At 42.5% G+C, this 16,288-nt stretch overlaps 1 protein-coding gene across 1 annotated transcript; it reads left to right on the top strand.

Moving 5' to 3' along the window:
• Window positions 1-7,325: 7,325 nt before the first annotated feature.
• On the top strand, window positions 7,326-14,872 carry LOC127914845 (cyclic nucleotide-gated cation channel alpha-4-like; the record flags this gene model as incomplete). Its single annotated transcript, XM_052492595.1, is given in 8 exon segments — window positions 7,326-7,338; window positions 7,625-7,726; window positions 8,340-8,446; window positions 11,365-11,948; window positions 12,327-12,586; window positions 13,193-13,317; window positions 13,320-13,343; window positions 14,502-14,872. Coding segments are annotated over 7 exon segments (1,515 nt in total), but the record flags the coding sequence as incomplete, so codon positions are not given.
• Between the last annotated feature and the right edge of the window lie 1,416 nt (window positions 14,873-16,288).

Raw genomic sequence — 16,288 nt, 5'->3', positions numbered from 1 at the left:
CTGATAGGTAAAGAACAGCCCTGATAGGCAGAGAACAGCCCTGATAGGTAAAGAACAGCCCTGATAGATAAAGAACAGCCCTGATAGATAAAGAACAGTCCTGATAGATAAAGAACAGCCCTGATAGATAAAGAACAGCCCTGATAGGTAAAGAACAGCCCTGATAGGTAAAGAACAGCCCTGATAGATAAAGAACAGCCCTGATAGGTAGAGAACAGCCCTGATAGGTAAAGAACAGCCCTGATAGGTAGAGAACAGCCCTGATAGATAAAGAACAGCCCTGATAGGTAAAGAACAGCCCTGATAGGTAGAGAACAGCCCTGATAGATAAAGAACAGCCCTGATAGGTAAAGAACAGCCCTGATAGGTAAAGAACAGCCCTGATAGGTAGAGAACAGCCCTGATAGGTAAAGAACAGCCCTGATAGGTAAAGAACAGCCCTGATAGATAAAGAACAGTCCTGATAGATAAAGAACAGCCCTGATAGATAAAGAACAGCCCTGATAGGTAAAGAACAGCCCTGATAGGTAAAGAACAGCCCTGATAGATAAAGAACAGTCCTGATAGATAAAGAACAGCCCTGATAGATAAAGAACAGCCCTGATAGGTAAAGAACAGCCCTGATAGGCAGAGAACAGCCCTGATAGGTAAAGAACAGCCCTGATAGATAAAGAACAGCCCTGATAGGTAAAGAACAGCCCTGATAGGTAAAGAACAGCCCTGATAGGTAAAGAACAGCCCTGATAGATAAAGAACAGCCCTGATAGGTAAAGAACAGCCCTGATAGGCAGAGAACAGCCCTGATAGGTAAAGAACAGCCCTGATAGATAAAGAACAGCCCTGATAGATAAAGAACAGTCCTGATAGATAAAGAACAGCCCTGATAGATAAAGAACAGCCCTGATAGGTAAAGAACAGCCCTGATAGGTAAAGAACAGCCCTGATAGATAAAGAACAGCCCTGATAGGTAGAGAACAGCCCTGATAGGTAAAGAACAGCCCTGATAGGTAGAGAACAGCCCTGATAGATAAAGAACAGCCCTGATAGGTAAAGAACAGCCCTGATAGGTAGAGAACAGCCCTGATAGATAAAGAACAGCCCTGATAGGTAAAGAACAGCCCTGATAGGTAAAGAACAGCCCTGATAGGTAGAGAACAGCCCTGATAGGTAAAGAACAGCCCTGATAGGTAAAGAACAGCCCTGATAGGTAAAGAACAGCCCTGATAGGTAAAGAACAGCCCTGATAGATAAAGAGCAGCCCTGATAGGTAAAGAACAGCCCTGATAGATAAAGAACAGCCCTGATAGGTAAAGAACAGCCCTAATAGATAAAGAGCAGCCCTGATAGGTAAAGAACAGCCCTGATAGGTAGAGAACAGCCCTGATAGGTAAAGAACAGCCCTGATAGGTAGAGAACAGCCCTGATAGGTAAAGAACAGCCCTGATAGTTAAAGAACAGCCCTGATAGGTAAAGAACAGTCCTGATAGATAAAGAACAGTCATGAAAGGTAAAGAACAGCCCTGATAGGTTAAGAACAGCCCTGATAGGTAGAGAACAGCCCTGATAGGTAAAGAACAGCCATGATAGATAAAGAACAGCCCTGATAGGTAAATAACAGCCCTGATAGGTAAAGAACAGCCCTGATAGTTAAAGAACAGCCCTGATAGGTAAAGAACAGTCCTGATAGATAAAGAACAGTCATGAAAGGTAAAGAACAGCCCTGATAGGTTAAGAACAGCCCTGATAGGTAGAGAACAGCCCTGATAGGTAGAGAACAGCCCTGATAGGTAAAGAACAGCCCTGATAGGTAAAGAACAGCCCTGATAGGTAGAGAACAGCCCTGATAGGTAAAGAACAGCCCTGATAGGCAGAGAACAGCCCTGATAGGTAAAGAACAGCCCTGATAGGTAAAGAACAGCCCTGATAGGTAAAGAACAGCCCTGATAGATAAAGAACAGCCCTGATAGGCAGAGAACAGCCCTGATAGGTAAAGAACAGCCCTGATAGGTAAAGAACAGCCCTGATAGGTAAAGAAGTGCTTTTCTTCAGTCTACTTTATTCTACATTATCTTGTAAATAGTTGATGGGTGTATGTTGATGCTTTGTGTAGTTTCCAGGAGCTTGTTCGCTTATCTTGTTAAAAAGAGATCAGGGATCATTTTCAGTTTCTCACATATTGGCTCAAATGGGTTACTATTTTTCGATTCCCTCTGAAAAATAATTTATTTAAATAAACACGGATTAAAAACATTTATATTTGCAATTTGTTATCGTTGGGTGTCTTCAATAATGTCACATGTATGATTTCACACAGTTAAAGTTCACAAATATTGGGTAAACTCTTCAGAATTGTAATCTGTGGATGTCACTGAGTAGGCTGATATGCCATTTCATGGACCCAAAGATCCACAGGTAAGGCTGTACAGTGTACATAGCAATATGAATGTTGCTCATTTCACACTGTTTTCAAAGTCCAGCAATACATAGTTGTGTCCTGTAAATGTCACTGAGTAGGCTGATATCCCCATTTCATGGGTGCACAATCCATAGGTTAGGCCTATAAGTGCATATAAGTATGCCCCCAATTCAACTATGTAGTCTAATACATCCACAGTAGGATCTAAACATTTTTTTTTCAGTTTATTACCAAAATAATTCATTACTGTATTTAACTGTAAATTATGTAACAACATTACAACCTTGTTTAGCATTATCTACCCCAAATATGTCTTGATTCCGTTTGCATCTCTTTCAATGGGGGACTTTTATTTTGAAGGCAGAACTCAAATTCCACTATTGTGGCTATTCCTTATTGTGGCTAGCTTCACACAGGTGCACAATCCCTCCACCACCCTTGAAGGCAGCCTCCTATCCGAAAGTCAGTACTACTGAGTATCCTTGGGATGTCCTTAACCTAAACCCGAACCTAAACCCTACCTTAACCTTAATCAAAACCATAACCCTTACCTAACCTTGACCCTAACCTTTTAAAAGTCAACTTAAATTGAGAAGGGACATTCACCCATGAGTTTAAAAACACATTTCCCATTTAAGCTAGTGGCCAATCTTCATAAAAGGGCCTCATTTTCTTTTTAGACACCCCTACCCGAGGTAGAAGAAAACACAACCATCTCTTACATCTCACATTTATGAAATGGATGGTCGTGTAAACATATTTTACTGCTAAAGCGGTTAAATTGACAGAAATTGTCAAACAAGAGGCTCCTCAGGGTGGGTCAAACTTGCCCAGAATGACCAGTTAGCTGTTCAAGCTGGTCAGGTCCCAGAACTACAACCACTACTGGTTACCTTGTTCCACACGCTATTAGAATCAACACACTTAAGTTTCAGTGTACATAGCAGCGCCTCTAGAAAGCTTTGACTTATTCCACATGTTGTCACAGCCTTAATTGCAAAATGGATTAAATAGATAGTTTTTTTCTCTCTCTCTCTCTCTCTCTCTCTCACCCATCTATACACTATACATAATGACAAAGTGAAAACATGTGTTTTTTTAGAAATGTTAACACATTTATTGAAAAGGGAATACAGAAATATCTCATTTACATACTAAGTATTCACACCCTTACATTGTAGAAGTACCTTTGGCAGTGATTACAGCTGTGAGTCTTTCTGGGTAAGTCTCTATGAGCTTTCCACACCTGGATTGAGCAACATTTTAATTCTTCAAGCTCTGTCAAATTGGTTGTTGATCATTGTTAGACAACTGTTTTCAGGTCTTTCCATAGTCAAAACTGTAACTCGGCTACTCAGGAGCATTCACTGTCTTCTTGGTAAACAACTCCAGTGTATATTTGGGCTTGTGTTTTAAGGTTATTGTCCTGCTGAAAGGTGAGTTTGTCTCCCAGTGTCTGGTGGAAAGCAGACTGAACCAGGTGTTCCTCTTGGACTAAGCCTGTGCTTATAGCTCTATTCCATTGAGTTTTTAGCGATTTTTTTTAAACGATTACAGAGCATACCCATAACATGATGCAGCCACCACTATGCTTGAAAATATGGAGAGTGGTACTCAGTAATGTGTTGTATTGGATTTACCCCAAACAACACTTTGTATTCAGGACTGAAACGTAATTTCTTTGCCACATTTTTTTGTTGCAGTTTTACTTTTAGTGTCTTATTGCAAACAGGATGAATGTTTTAAAATGTTTTTATTTTATTTTGTACAGGCTTCCTTCTTTTCACTCTGTCAATTATATTAGTATTGTGGAGTAACTACAATGTTGTTGATCCATCCTCAGATTTCTCCTATCACAGCCATTCAACTCTGTAAGATACAGATACTTGTGTGTGTGTGTGTGTGTGTGTGTGTGTGTGTGGTACAGAGATGATGTAGTCATAAAATCATGTTCAACACTATTATTGAGTACATGCAATTTATGTGACTTGTTAAGTACATTTTTACTCCTGAATTTATTTAGGCTTGTCATAATTTAGGGGCAGCAGGTAGCATTGTGGTTAGAGAGTTGGGCCAATAACCAGAAAGGTTGCTAGATGAAGCTGAGGTACAATTCTTTTTTTTCTTTTTAACCTTTATTTAACTAGGCAAGACAGTTAAGAACAAATTCTTATTTTCAATGACGGCCTAGGAACAGTGGGTTAACTGCCTGTTCAGGGGAGAACGACAGATTTTGTACCTTGTCAGCTCGGGGATCTGAACTTGCAACCTTTGGTTACTAGTCCAATGCTCTAACCACTAGGCTACCCTGCCGCCCTGTTCTACCCCTGAACAAGGCAGTTTTGATGGCCTACTGTTCCCCAGTAGGCCATCATTGTCAATAAGAATTTGTTCTTATTAGCTGACTTGCCTAGTTTTTAAAAAACAAAGGGATTGAATACTTATTGACTCAAGCCTTTTCATTTTTAATGATTTTTGATTTTTTTTGTTTGAAAAACATGATTCCATTTTCACATTATGGGGTAGTATGTAAATTCAGTAGCCAGTAAATTCAGGCTGTAACACAACACAATGTGGAAAAGGTCAAGGGGTATGAATACTTTCCGAAGGCACTGTGTTTGCAAACGCTACTAGAGAGGCTGATTGTCGTATCACAGGTCGCTTTCCTGTAACTTGGATACGTAACTGTGTGCCTGTGTCGTAAAAAGCCTTGTTACATTTCACATAATGGCCCATTGTTGATATGCTGTGAAAGTGTAAGTCTATTTGGCTTCAGGTATTCAAACACAACAGAGGCATGGCAGTGCCACTTCATGCAAAATGTATATTTACATGTCATCAACCTCCATCAAATGGTATTATGGAAGCCATATTGGATTTCGGAAGGAAGCCATATTGGATTTCGGAAGCCATATTGGTTTCGGACACCATATTGGATTTCGGACACCATATTGGATTTCGGAAGCCATATTGGATTTCGGACACCATATTGGATTTCGGAAGTCATATTGGATTTCGGACACCATATTGGATTTCGGACACCATATTGGATTTCGGAAGCCATATTGGATTTCGGACACCATATTGGATTTCGGAAGCCATATTGGATTTCGGACACCATATTGGATTTCGGACGCCATATTGGATTTCGGAAGCCATATTGGATTTCGGAAGCCATATTGGATTTCAGAAGCCATATTGATTACGGACACCATATTGGATTTCGGAAGCCATATTGGATTTCGCACACCATATTGGATTTCGGAAGTCATATTGGATTTCGGACACCATATTGGATTTCGGACACCATATTGGATTTCGGAAGCCATATTGGATTTCGGACACCATATTGGATTTCGAAGCCATATTGGATTTCGGACACCATATTGGATTTCGGACGCCATATTGGATTTCGGAAGCCATATTGGATTTCGGAAGCCATATTGGATTTCGGAAGCCATATTGGATTACGGACACCATATTGGATTTCGGAAGCAATATTGGATTTCGGACACCATATTGGATTTCGGACACCATATTGGATTTCGATAGCCATATTGGATTTCGGAAGCCATATTGACACCATATTGGATTTCGGACACCATATTGGATTTCGGAAGCCATATTGGATTTCGGACACCATATTGGATTTCGGAAGCCATATTGGATTTCGGACACCATATTGGATTTCGGACACCATATTGGATTTCGGAAGCCATATTGGATTTCGGACACCATATTGGATTTCGGACACCATATTGGATTTCGGACACCATATTGGATTTCGGACACCATATTGGATTTCGGACACCATATTGGATTTCGGACACCATATTGGATTTCGGATATTGGATTTCCCATATTGGATTTCGGAAGCCATATTGGATTTCGAAGCCATATTGTATTTCGGACACCATATTGGATTTCGGACACCATATTGGATTTCGGAACCATATTGGATTTCGGAAGCCATATTGGATTTCGGACACCATATTGGATTTCGAAGCCATATTGGATTTCGGAAGCCATATTGAAAGCCATATTGGATTTCGGAAGCCATATTGGATTTCGGACACCATATTGGATTTCGGAAGCCATATTGGATTTCGGAAGCCATATTGGATTTCGGACACCATATTGGATTTCGGACACCATATTGGATTTCGGACATATTGGACACACCATATTGGATTTCGGAAGCCATATTGGATTTCAGGCAAAATCCATGGTAGCCTGAAAGATAATCTGTGGTGGTCCTCTGATTTAATTACAAGAGTAGGTGCTAAGATGTACATCCTCCAAGGAATCTTGGACTCCCACAAAATACATAAAATGTGAGGGTTAAACCAGAGGAGGACTGTAGAACATATTTCAGCTCAATTTAATAAAACCATAGGCTAAGATTACATCATTGTTTGTTTTATAGCCTATCCTTATCAAATGAACTGAGAAGTCGACACCATCTAAACCCTTTGGGATTTGTTGCTGCAGGACTAGTTGGTTCATGAACAAATGAGGTCCCTGAAGGGATCTACCTGCCGCCTGGATAGAGAGTCACCTGCTCCCCTCCCGCGGAGACAGTTCAGCGTGATCAACAGGTGTGCCGCTGCTCAGGTAGGCTTGGCTTGTTGTCATGTTAACACCGCAATGCCGCTATAGCACCAGACAACAGAGTTGTGCGGGCAGCTTACACTTCCACTACCCTTATTACTACCAGGTACCTCTGCTGCACCATCAGGGCGAAGGCGCAGGGAGGGCCTATGACTGAGGCAAAACCTTTTGACAGATCAGATAAGGGCAGAATGAACCGATGGGCGAGGGTGTTCAGGTGGCATCGGATGCAGAAAGAGGACGATGAAGAGGAGAAGAAGAAAGAGGAGGGAGGAAAGATGAGAAGAAGCTTCGGCAAAGCCCAAAGTGAAGTAAGAGACTTGGGCAAAACATGACGGATACATGATAGCATAGATACAATTGATCATTTAAAATAAGTTATAACAGTATAGATGCTTTTCCCAGCTCTAGATTGATGTTGTTGAATGTTACTCCTTTAATCTAATCACCTTTACTATTTTATTTTTTATTTTTTAACCTTTATGGTTATTGTTGCTGTCATTATCTCACTTCGCTTTAGAAACAGTGTCTTTGTGCCATTCATGCTAATAAAGTTGATCTGAATGTGATGTTTCTCTCTGCCCATCTCCCGATCAGCTGGACGGAGTGGGTGGTTGACCCATCAGAGGAGTTTTATTATGGATGGCTCCAGGTCATGATCTTCCCCATCTTCTACAACTGGATCATCATCATCTGTAGGTGAGTGTGTCTCAAAGGTTTGGCCGGTAGGGATATCCTTGTCTCATCGCACACCAGCGGCTCCTGTGGCGGGCAGGGTGCAGTGCACGGGATGTTTCCTCCGACACATTGGTGTGGCTGGCTTCCGGGTTGGATGCGTGCTGTGTTAAAGAAGCAGTGCGGCTGTGTCTCAAATGTACAATAATAATAATAATAATAATAATTCATTTCCCTGAAACATGTAAACTGATTGAATTGTCATTTTGTAGCCTCCCGGGTGGCGCAGTGGTCTAGGGCACTGCATTGCTAGCTGTGTCACCAGAGACTCTGGGTTTACGCCCAGGCTCTGTCGCAGCTGGCTGCGACCCGGGAGGTCTGCGGCTGGCTTCCGGGTTGGATGCGTGCTGTCTTCAAGAAGCAGTGTGGCTTGGTTGGGTTGTGGCTCGGAGGATGCATGACTTTCGACCTTCGTCTTTCCCGAGCCCGTACGGGAGTTGTAGAGATTAGACAAGATAGTAACTACTAACAATTGGATACCATGAATTTGGGTAAAATTTGTAAAAAAAATATATATATATTTTTAAAAATGTAATTTTGTAGATATTTGAACATGGAATTTGACCTAATTTTCTAGGACATGCTTTAAGGAAATAGAGGATGAATTCCTGACGCTGTGGCTCACGCTGGACTACTTCTCCGATCTCCTGTACGTGGCTGATACCATCATCAAATTTCGCACGGGTAAAGATAAAACATTTTTTATTTACATATAGGAACTGTGTGCGGTCTGCCAGTGGTGGGTTAGAGAACATATTTTATTGTACTTACTAGATCACGATCCACAGTGGTATTTTAAAGAGTTACTGAACAACACGATCCACAGTGGTATTTTAAAGAGTTACTGAACAACAAGATCCACAGTGGTATTTTAAAGAGTTACTGAACAACAAGATCCACAGTGGTATTTTAAAGAGTTACTGAACAACACGATCCACAGTGGTATTTTTTAAGAGTCACTGAACAACACAATCCACAGTGGTATTTTAAAGAGTTACTGAACAACACGATCCACAGTGGTATTTTAAAGAGTTACTGAACAACACGATCCACAGTGGTATTTTAAAGAGTTACTGAACAACACGATCCACAGTGGTATTTTAAAGAGTTACTGAACAACACGATCCACAGTGGTATTTTAAAGAGTTACTGAACAACACGATCCACAGTGGTATTTTAAAGAGTTACTGAACAACAACGATCCACAGTGGTATTTTAAAGAGTTACTGAACAACACGATCCACAGTGGTATTTTAAAGAGTTACTGAACAACACGATCCACAGTGGTATTTTAAAGAGTTACTGAACAACACGATCCACAGTGGTATTTTAAAGAGTTACTGAACAACAAGATCCACAGTGGTATTTTAAAGAGTTACTGAACAACAAGATCCACAGTGGTATTTTAAAGAGTTACTGAACAACACGATCCACAGTGGTATTTTAAAGAGTTACTGAACAACACGATCCACAGTGGTATTTTAAAGAGTTACTGAACAACAAGATCCACAGTGGTATTTTAAAGAGTTACTGAACAACAAGATCCACAGTGGTATTTTAAAGAGTTACTGAACAACACGATCCACAGTGGTATTTTAAAGAGTTACTGAACAACAAGATCCACAGTGGTATTTTAAAGAGTTACTGAACAACACGATCCACAGTGGTATTTTAAAGAGTTACTGAACAACACGATCCACAGTGGTATTTTAAAGAGTTACTGAACAACACGATCCACAGTGGTATTTTAAAGAGTTACTGAACAACACGATCCACAGTGGTATTTTAAAGAGTTACTGAACAACACGATCCACAGTGGTATTTTAAAGAGTTACTGAACAACACGATCCACAGTGGTATTTTAAAGAGTTACTGAACAACACGATCCACAGTGGTATTTTAAAGAGTTACTGAACAACACGATCCACAGTGGTATTTTAAAGAGTTACTGTGGTAACAACAAGATCCACAGTGGTATTTTAAAGAGTTACTGAACAACACGATCCACAGTGGTATTTTAAAGAGTTACTGAACAACACGATCCACAGTGGTATTTTAAAGAGTTACTGAACAACACGATCCACAGTGGTATTTTAAAGAGTTACTGAACAACACCACAGATCCACAGTGGTATTTTAAAGAGTTACTGAACAACACGATCCACAGTGGTATTTTAAAGAGTTACTGAACAACACGATCCACAGTGGTATTTTAAAGAGTTACTGAACAACACGATCCACAGTGGTATTTTAAAGAGTTACTGAACAACACGATCCACAGTGGTATTTTAAAGAGTTACTGAACAACACGATCCACAGTGGTATTTTAAAGAGTTACTGAACTGAACAACGATCCACAGTGGTATTTTAAAGAGTTACTGAACAACACGATCCACAGTGGTATTTTAAAGAGTTACTGAACAACACGATCCACAGTGGTATTTTAAAGAGTTACTGAACAACACGATCCACAGTGGTATTTTAAAGAGTTACTGAACAACACGATCCACAGTGGTATTTTAAAGAGTTACTGAACACGCCAATTGGCACGTGTGTTTTTTTTCTTCGATTCCTGGTTTGGTTAATGACGATTGTCCCTCATGAGACACTGTAGACACGGAAGCCAATATCACTTGCTCAAAATCCCCAGAATGAATGTAAGATAACACAAGAAATCTGTTTTTCACCGTGGATGTTTTTAGTTGCGCAGTTTTACATCTAAGGTGTTTGGTGCAAAGTGTTGTCTTATGTAAACTAAAGTCGCTCTGCTGGACAGGTCTGTTTCACTGTCTAATGCTATTGGATAAGGAGCAATCACCGCAGCTGTTCACACCATGGTAGATGAACATCGTCAAATCAAAACACAACCTTCATTTACCTGTTGTGACACACGGATGTTCCACACTCTGTTTTACACCAGACTTTATGACCGAAGTTATTCCTATTTACACCGGCCGGCTGGTTTTGATTTCTTCTCGGTTTTGGTTGAAAGACCAAGTTTTGTTTATTCATTGTGTCAAAGTAGAATCCCAAAAGGTATTGGTGGGTCACAGCACATAATTGTATTTAATTAACTAGACGAATCAGTTAAGAACAATTTCTTGTTTACAATGACGGCCTACCCTGGGCCAATTCTGCCCTATGGAACTCCCAATCACGGCTGGATGCGATGCAGCCTGGATTCCAACCAGGGTCTGTCGTGACGCCTCTTGCACTGTGATGCAGCTCCTTAGACCGCTGTGATACAGCCTGGAATCGAACCAGGGTCTGTAGTGACACCTCTTGCACTGAGATGCAGTTCCTTAGACCGCTGCGCCACTCGGGAGACCCATTTTTTTCTGGGGAACAGACACATTTGCTCGTTGGTTCATCTTTTAATGTGACTTTGCACTGTCACAGATTTGTATTGAGATCCTGTGTGACTTGTCTTACGATTGTATAACATTTCCTAAGAGGATGGAGAGAGAGTTAATAATGACTTCCTTTTCTTTCGTGATGACTCCGAGGCGTAATTAAGTTATGAAATACATATTTTTTTATATCTCTGGTGATATGAACTTAACTCTGACCCAGACTGTATCTGTGCTGTGTTGCCACCTGCAGGTTTCCTAGAACAGGGTATCCTGGTGCAGGACAGGGACCGTCTGAAGAAGCGTTACCTCTTCTCCTCACATTTCCTGTTGGACCTGGCCTCCCTACTGCCCACTGACCTCCTCTATCTGTACTTCGGCATCAACCAGCCGCTGGTGAGGGTCAACCGTTTCCTCCGTATCTCCCGGCTCAACGAAGCCATGGACCGCATGGAGACCCGTACCTCTTACCCCAACACCTTCCGCATCTCCAAGCTTATGCTCTACATCTTCGTGCTCATCCACTGGAACGCCTGCATCTACTTCGCCCTGTCCAGTTACATCGGCTTCGGGGTGGACCGCTGGGTTTACCCAAACATCACCGACCCTATGTTCTCCCCAGCGAGGCACCAGTACATCTACTGCTTCTGGTTCTCTGCGCAGATCTTCACCACGGTGGGCGACACGCCGCTGCCCGACCGCGAGGAGGAGTACCTGTTTATGATCGCTGATCTGCTGATCGCCGTGCTGGTGTTTGCCTCCGTCGTGGGGAACGTGGGGAACGTCATCACCAACCTCAGGGACCGAGACAACGTCTTCTTCCCCAACCACGAGCTGGTGAGGGGCCAGAGTATTGCTTTCTCCTCTATTTTATAGTCAGGGGGGTGGTGGGTCAAGGGGGGGAGGGGGTCAAGGTCGAGGGGTAGGGGGGTGTCGGGGTCAAGGTCAGGGGAGGGGGGGGTCCTTAGTTTTCCTAGCCCCTGTGCTTCTGCCTCTATATTGCTTGCTATTTGGGGTTTTGGCTGGGTATCTGTACAGCACTTTGCAACAACTACTGATGTAAAAAAGGGATTTATCAAATAAATTTGATTGATAGCTCTGTTACCCTTTCACCTAAAAGAGTTTGCCTTGCATTCTCTCCCCGTGGCAATATACTTTCTGAAGGATCCCAGGATTTGTGACAGGCCTGGCTAATTCTACTTTATTTAATTCCAGGTCAAAGGTTACCTGCGCAACAGGTACATCAGCAAGGAGTTGCGTAACCGTGTCAACGACTGGTACCAGCACCTGTACATCAACCGTAAGATCACGAGGGAGAACGAGATCCTGCAGCAGCTTCCTGTCCAGCTGCAGACGGAGATCGCTGTGAGCGTACATCTGCCAACGCTCTCCAAGGTCACTATCTTCCAGAACTGTGAGACCAGTCTGCTGGAGGAGCTGGTGCTCAAACTCATCCCGCAGGTCAGAGGTCAAGGGTGAAATGGACAATCTGCAGTTGCTACATCCATTTTTGGACTTATAAATTAAAAATATTGATTCTTGAAGGATACAACTTACTCCGTCAGAACCCAAAATGTAAGCTTCTTTTAACTCCTTTGTTTGTAAACAAAGTAAATAAAAACAAACACATTTAGCTGACGATTCTTATCCAGAGTGATTAGGGTTAAGTGCCTTGCTCAAGGGCACGTCTACAGATTTCACCTAGTCAGCTCGGAGACTCGAACCAGCTGCTTTTCAGTTACTGGCCGGATACTCTTAACCGCTAGCCTACCCACTGTTAATCATGGTTGAAAGTATCACTTTGATATCATGGCTGTCATTTCTCCAGCCCCGTCCGCTAGCTGTTCACAAACTTAGCGGTGGGGTATCAGCTTTGTTCTTTTTCTAACTGCAGATTGTCCCTTTAGGGTGTAATTCTTGTTATGTCTGCGTAGTCAATGGCAGTTGACATGTATATGACTGCTAACTTGACTCGTTGCTAGAGAACAATATTTCAGTTAAACATTACTTTGTTGTTTTTTTGTGCGACTGTAGCCATGACTTCCCAGACATGTCCTCTTGCCTGTAGGTGTATAGTCCAGGGAGTACGTGTGCAGAAAGGGGGACGTGGGACATGAGATGTACATCATTAAGGATGGGAAACTGGCTGTGGTGGCAGACGATGGCATCACACAGTTCGCTGTGTTGAGTGACGGCAATTTCTTCGGGAAATTAGCATCCTGAACATCAAAGGTGAAGAGTAATTCAGCACATTTATAGCATGTCCCTAGCATTCCAGCATTCCAACAATCCAGCATTCCAACAATCCAGCATTCCAACAATCCAGCATTCCAACAATCCAACATTCCAACAATTCCAACAACCCAGCATTCCAACAATCCAGCATTCCAACAATCCAACATTCCAACAATCCAACATTCCAACAATCCAACATTCCAACAATTTCCAACAATCCAGCATTCCAACAATCCAACATTCCAACAATTTCCAACAATCCAACATTCCAGCATTCCAACATTCCAACAATCCAACATTCCAACAATCCAACATTCCAACAATCCAGCATTCCAACAATCCAACATTCCAACAATCCAGCATTCCAACAATCCAGCATTCCAACAATCCAACATTCCAACAATCCAACATTCCAACAATCCAACATTCCAACAATCCAACATTCCAGCATTCCAACAATCCAACATTCCAACAATCCAGCATTCCAACAATCCAGCATTCCAACAATCCAACATTCCAACAATCCAACATTCCAACAATCCAACATTCCAACAATCCAACATTCCAACAATCCAACATTCCAGCATTCCAACAATCCAACATTCCAACAATCCAACATTCCAGCATTCCAGCATTCCAACAATCCAACATTCCAACAATCCAACATTCCAACATTCCAGCATTCCAACAATCCAGCATTCCAATCAACATTCCAACATTCCAACAATCCAGCATTCCAACAATCCAACATTCATTCCAGCATTCAATCCAGCATTCCAATTTCCAACATTCCAACAATCCAGCATTCCAACAATCCAACATTCCAACAATCCAACATTCCAACATTCCAACATTCCAACATTCCAGCATTCCAACAATCCAGCATTCCAGCATTCCAACATTCCAACATAATGTTTCAGTGGACAATCATGTCCCTAACATTCCAACATTCTAGTATTCTAACATTCCAACACAATGTCTCAATGGACAATCATGTCCCTAATAACCCAACACAATGTCTTAATGTACAGTCATGTCCCTAACATTCCAACACAATGTCTCAATGGACCCACAGTACAGACTTTAGAGTAGAAGTCAAGCAAATGAAATGTCAAAATGCCTCACACAAATACAACATTCCTCATCCTCTGGCAGGAAACAAATCAGGCAACCGTCGGACGGCCAACATCCGCAGCATCGGCCACTCAGACCTGTTCAGCCTTTCCAAGGAGGACCTGACAGACGTGCTGTCTGAGTTCCCAGCTGCCAAGCGACACCTGGAGGAGAAGGGTCGTCAGATCCTCACTAAGATGGGCATGTTGGTGGTGGCCGCGGAAGGAGAGGAGGAGCAGGACGAGGAGAAGGTGGAGGTCAAGGTGGAGAGACTGGAGGGTAACCTGAACACCCTGCAGACCAAGCTGGCCCGTTTAATGGCAGAGCTGGAGTCCAGCAACCGCAAGATCCTGGCCAGGGTGGAGCAATTGGAGCTAGAGACAGAGGGCTGGGAGGACAACTCTGCTGAGGAGGGAGAGGGAGGGGAGGTGGAGAGAAGGGATGGGGTGGGGATGGAAGTTGAGGGGGAGCGAGGAGAGGCGGAGGGAGAGGACCAGGCAAAGGGGACTAAAAGAGAGAATGAGGGAGAGAAGCACGCGAAAGAGACTAAAAGAGAGGATGAGGGCGAGAAGCACGCGAAAGAGACTAAAAGAGAGGATGAGGGCGAGGGAAAGGATGAAGGATATGGAGAGGAAAAAGGAGGAGAGGAAGGAGAAACAAAAGAGACTGAGAGAAGAGGACAGGAAGACATGTAGAGGACAATAAGAGAGAGAGGACAGGAAGACATGTAGAGGACAATAAGAGAGAGGACAGGAAGACATGTAGAGGACAATAAGAGAGAAGAGGACAGGAAGACATGTAGAGGACAATAAGAGAGAGGACAGGAAGACTCGTAGAGGACAATAAGAGAGAGGACAGGAAGACATGTAGAGGACAATAAGGTAGATGAGAACAGGAAGACATGTAGAGGACAATAAGGGAGAAGAGGACAGGAAGACTTGTAGAGGACAATAAGAGAGAGGACAGGAAGACTCGTAGAGGACAATAAGAGAGAGGACAGGAAGACTCGTAGAGGACAATAAGAGAGAAGAGACAGGAAGACTTGTAGAGGACAATAAGAGAAGAGGACAAGAAGACATGTAGAGGACAATAAGAGAGAGGACAGGAAGACATGTAGAGGACAATAAGAGAGAAGAGGACAGGAAGACATGTAGAGGACAATAAGAGAGAGGGACAGGAAGACATGTAGAGGACAATAAGAGAGAGGACAGGAAGACTTGTAGAGGACAATAAGAGAGAGGACAGGAAGACTTGTAGAGGACAATAAGAGAGAGGACAGGAAGACATGTAGAGGACAATAAGAGAGAGGACAGGAAGACATGTAGAGGACAATAAGAGAGAGGACAGGAAGACTTGTAGAGGACAATAAGAGAGAGGACAGGAAGACTTGTAGAGGACAATAAGAGAGAGGACAGGAAGACTTGTAGAGGACAATAAGAGAGAGGACAGGAAGACTTGTAGAGGACAATAAGAGAGAAGAGGACAAGAAGACATGTAGAGGACAATAAGAGAGAAGAGGACAGGAAGACATGTAGAGGACAATAAGAGAGAAGAGGACAGGAAGACTTGTAGAGGACAATAAGAGAGAGGACAGGAAGACTTGTAGAGGACAATAAGAGAGAAGAGGACAAGAAGACATGTAGAGGACAATAAGAGAGAGGACAGGAAGACTTGTAGAGGACAATAAGAGAGAAGAGGACAAGAAGACATGTAGAGGACAATAAGAGAGAGGACAGGAAGACATGTAGAGGACAATAAGAGAAGAAAGACTTGTAGAGGACAATAAGAGAGAAGAGGACAGGAAGACATGTAGAGGACAATAAGAGAGA

The sequence above is a fragment of the Oncorhynchus keta genome, chromosome 34 (assembly GCF_023373465.1).
Source record: "Oncorhynchus keta strain PuntledgeMale-10-30-2019 chromosome 34, Oket_V2, whole genome shotgun sequence".
Classification (NCBI taxonomy): Eukaryota; Metazoa; Chordata; class Actinopteri; order Salmoniformes; family Salmonidae; genus Oncorhynchus; species Oncorhynchus keta.
This window is presented reverse-complemented; position numbering and strand designations above follow the sequence as displayed.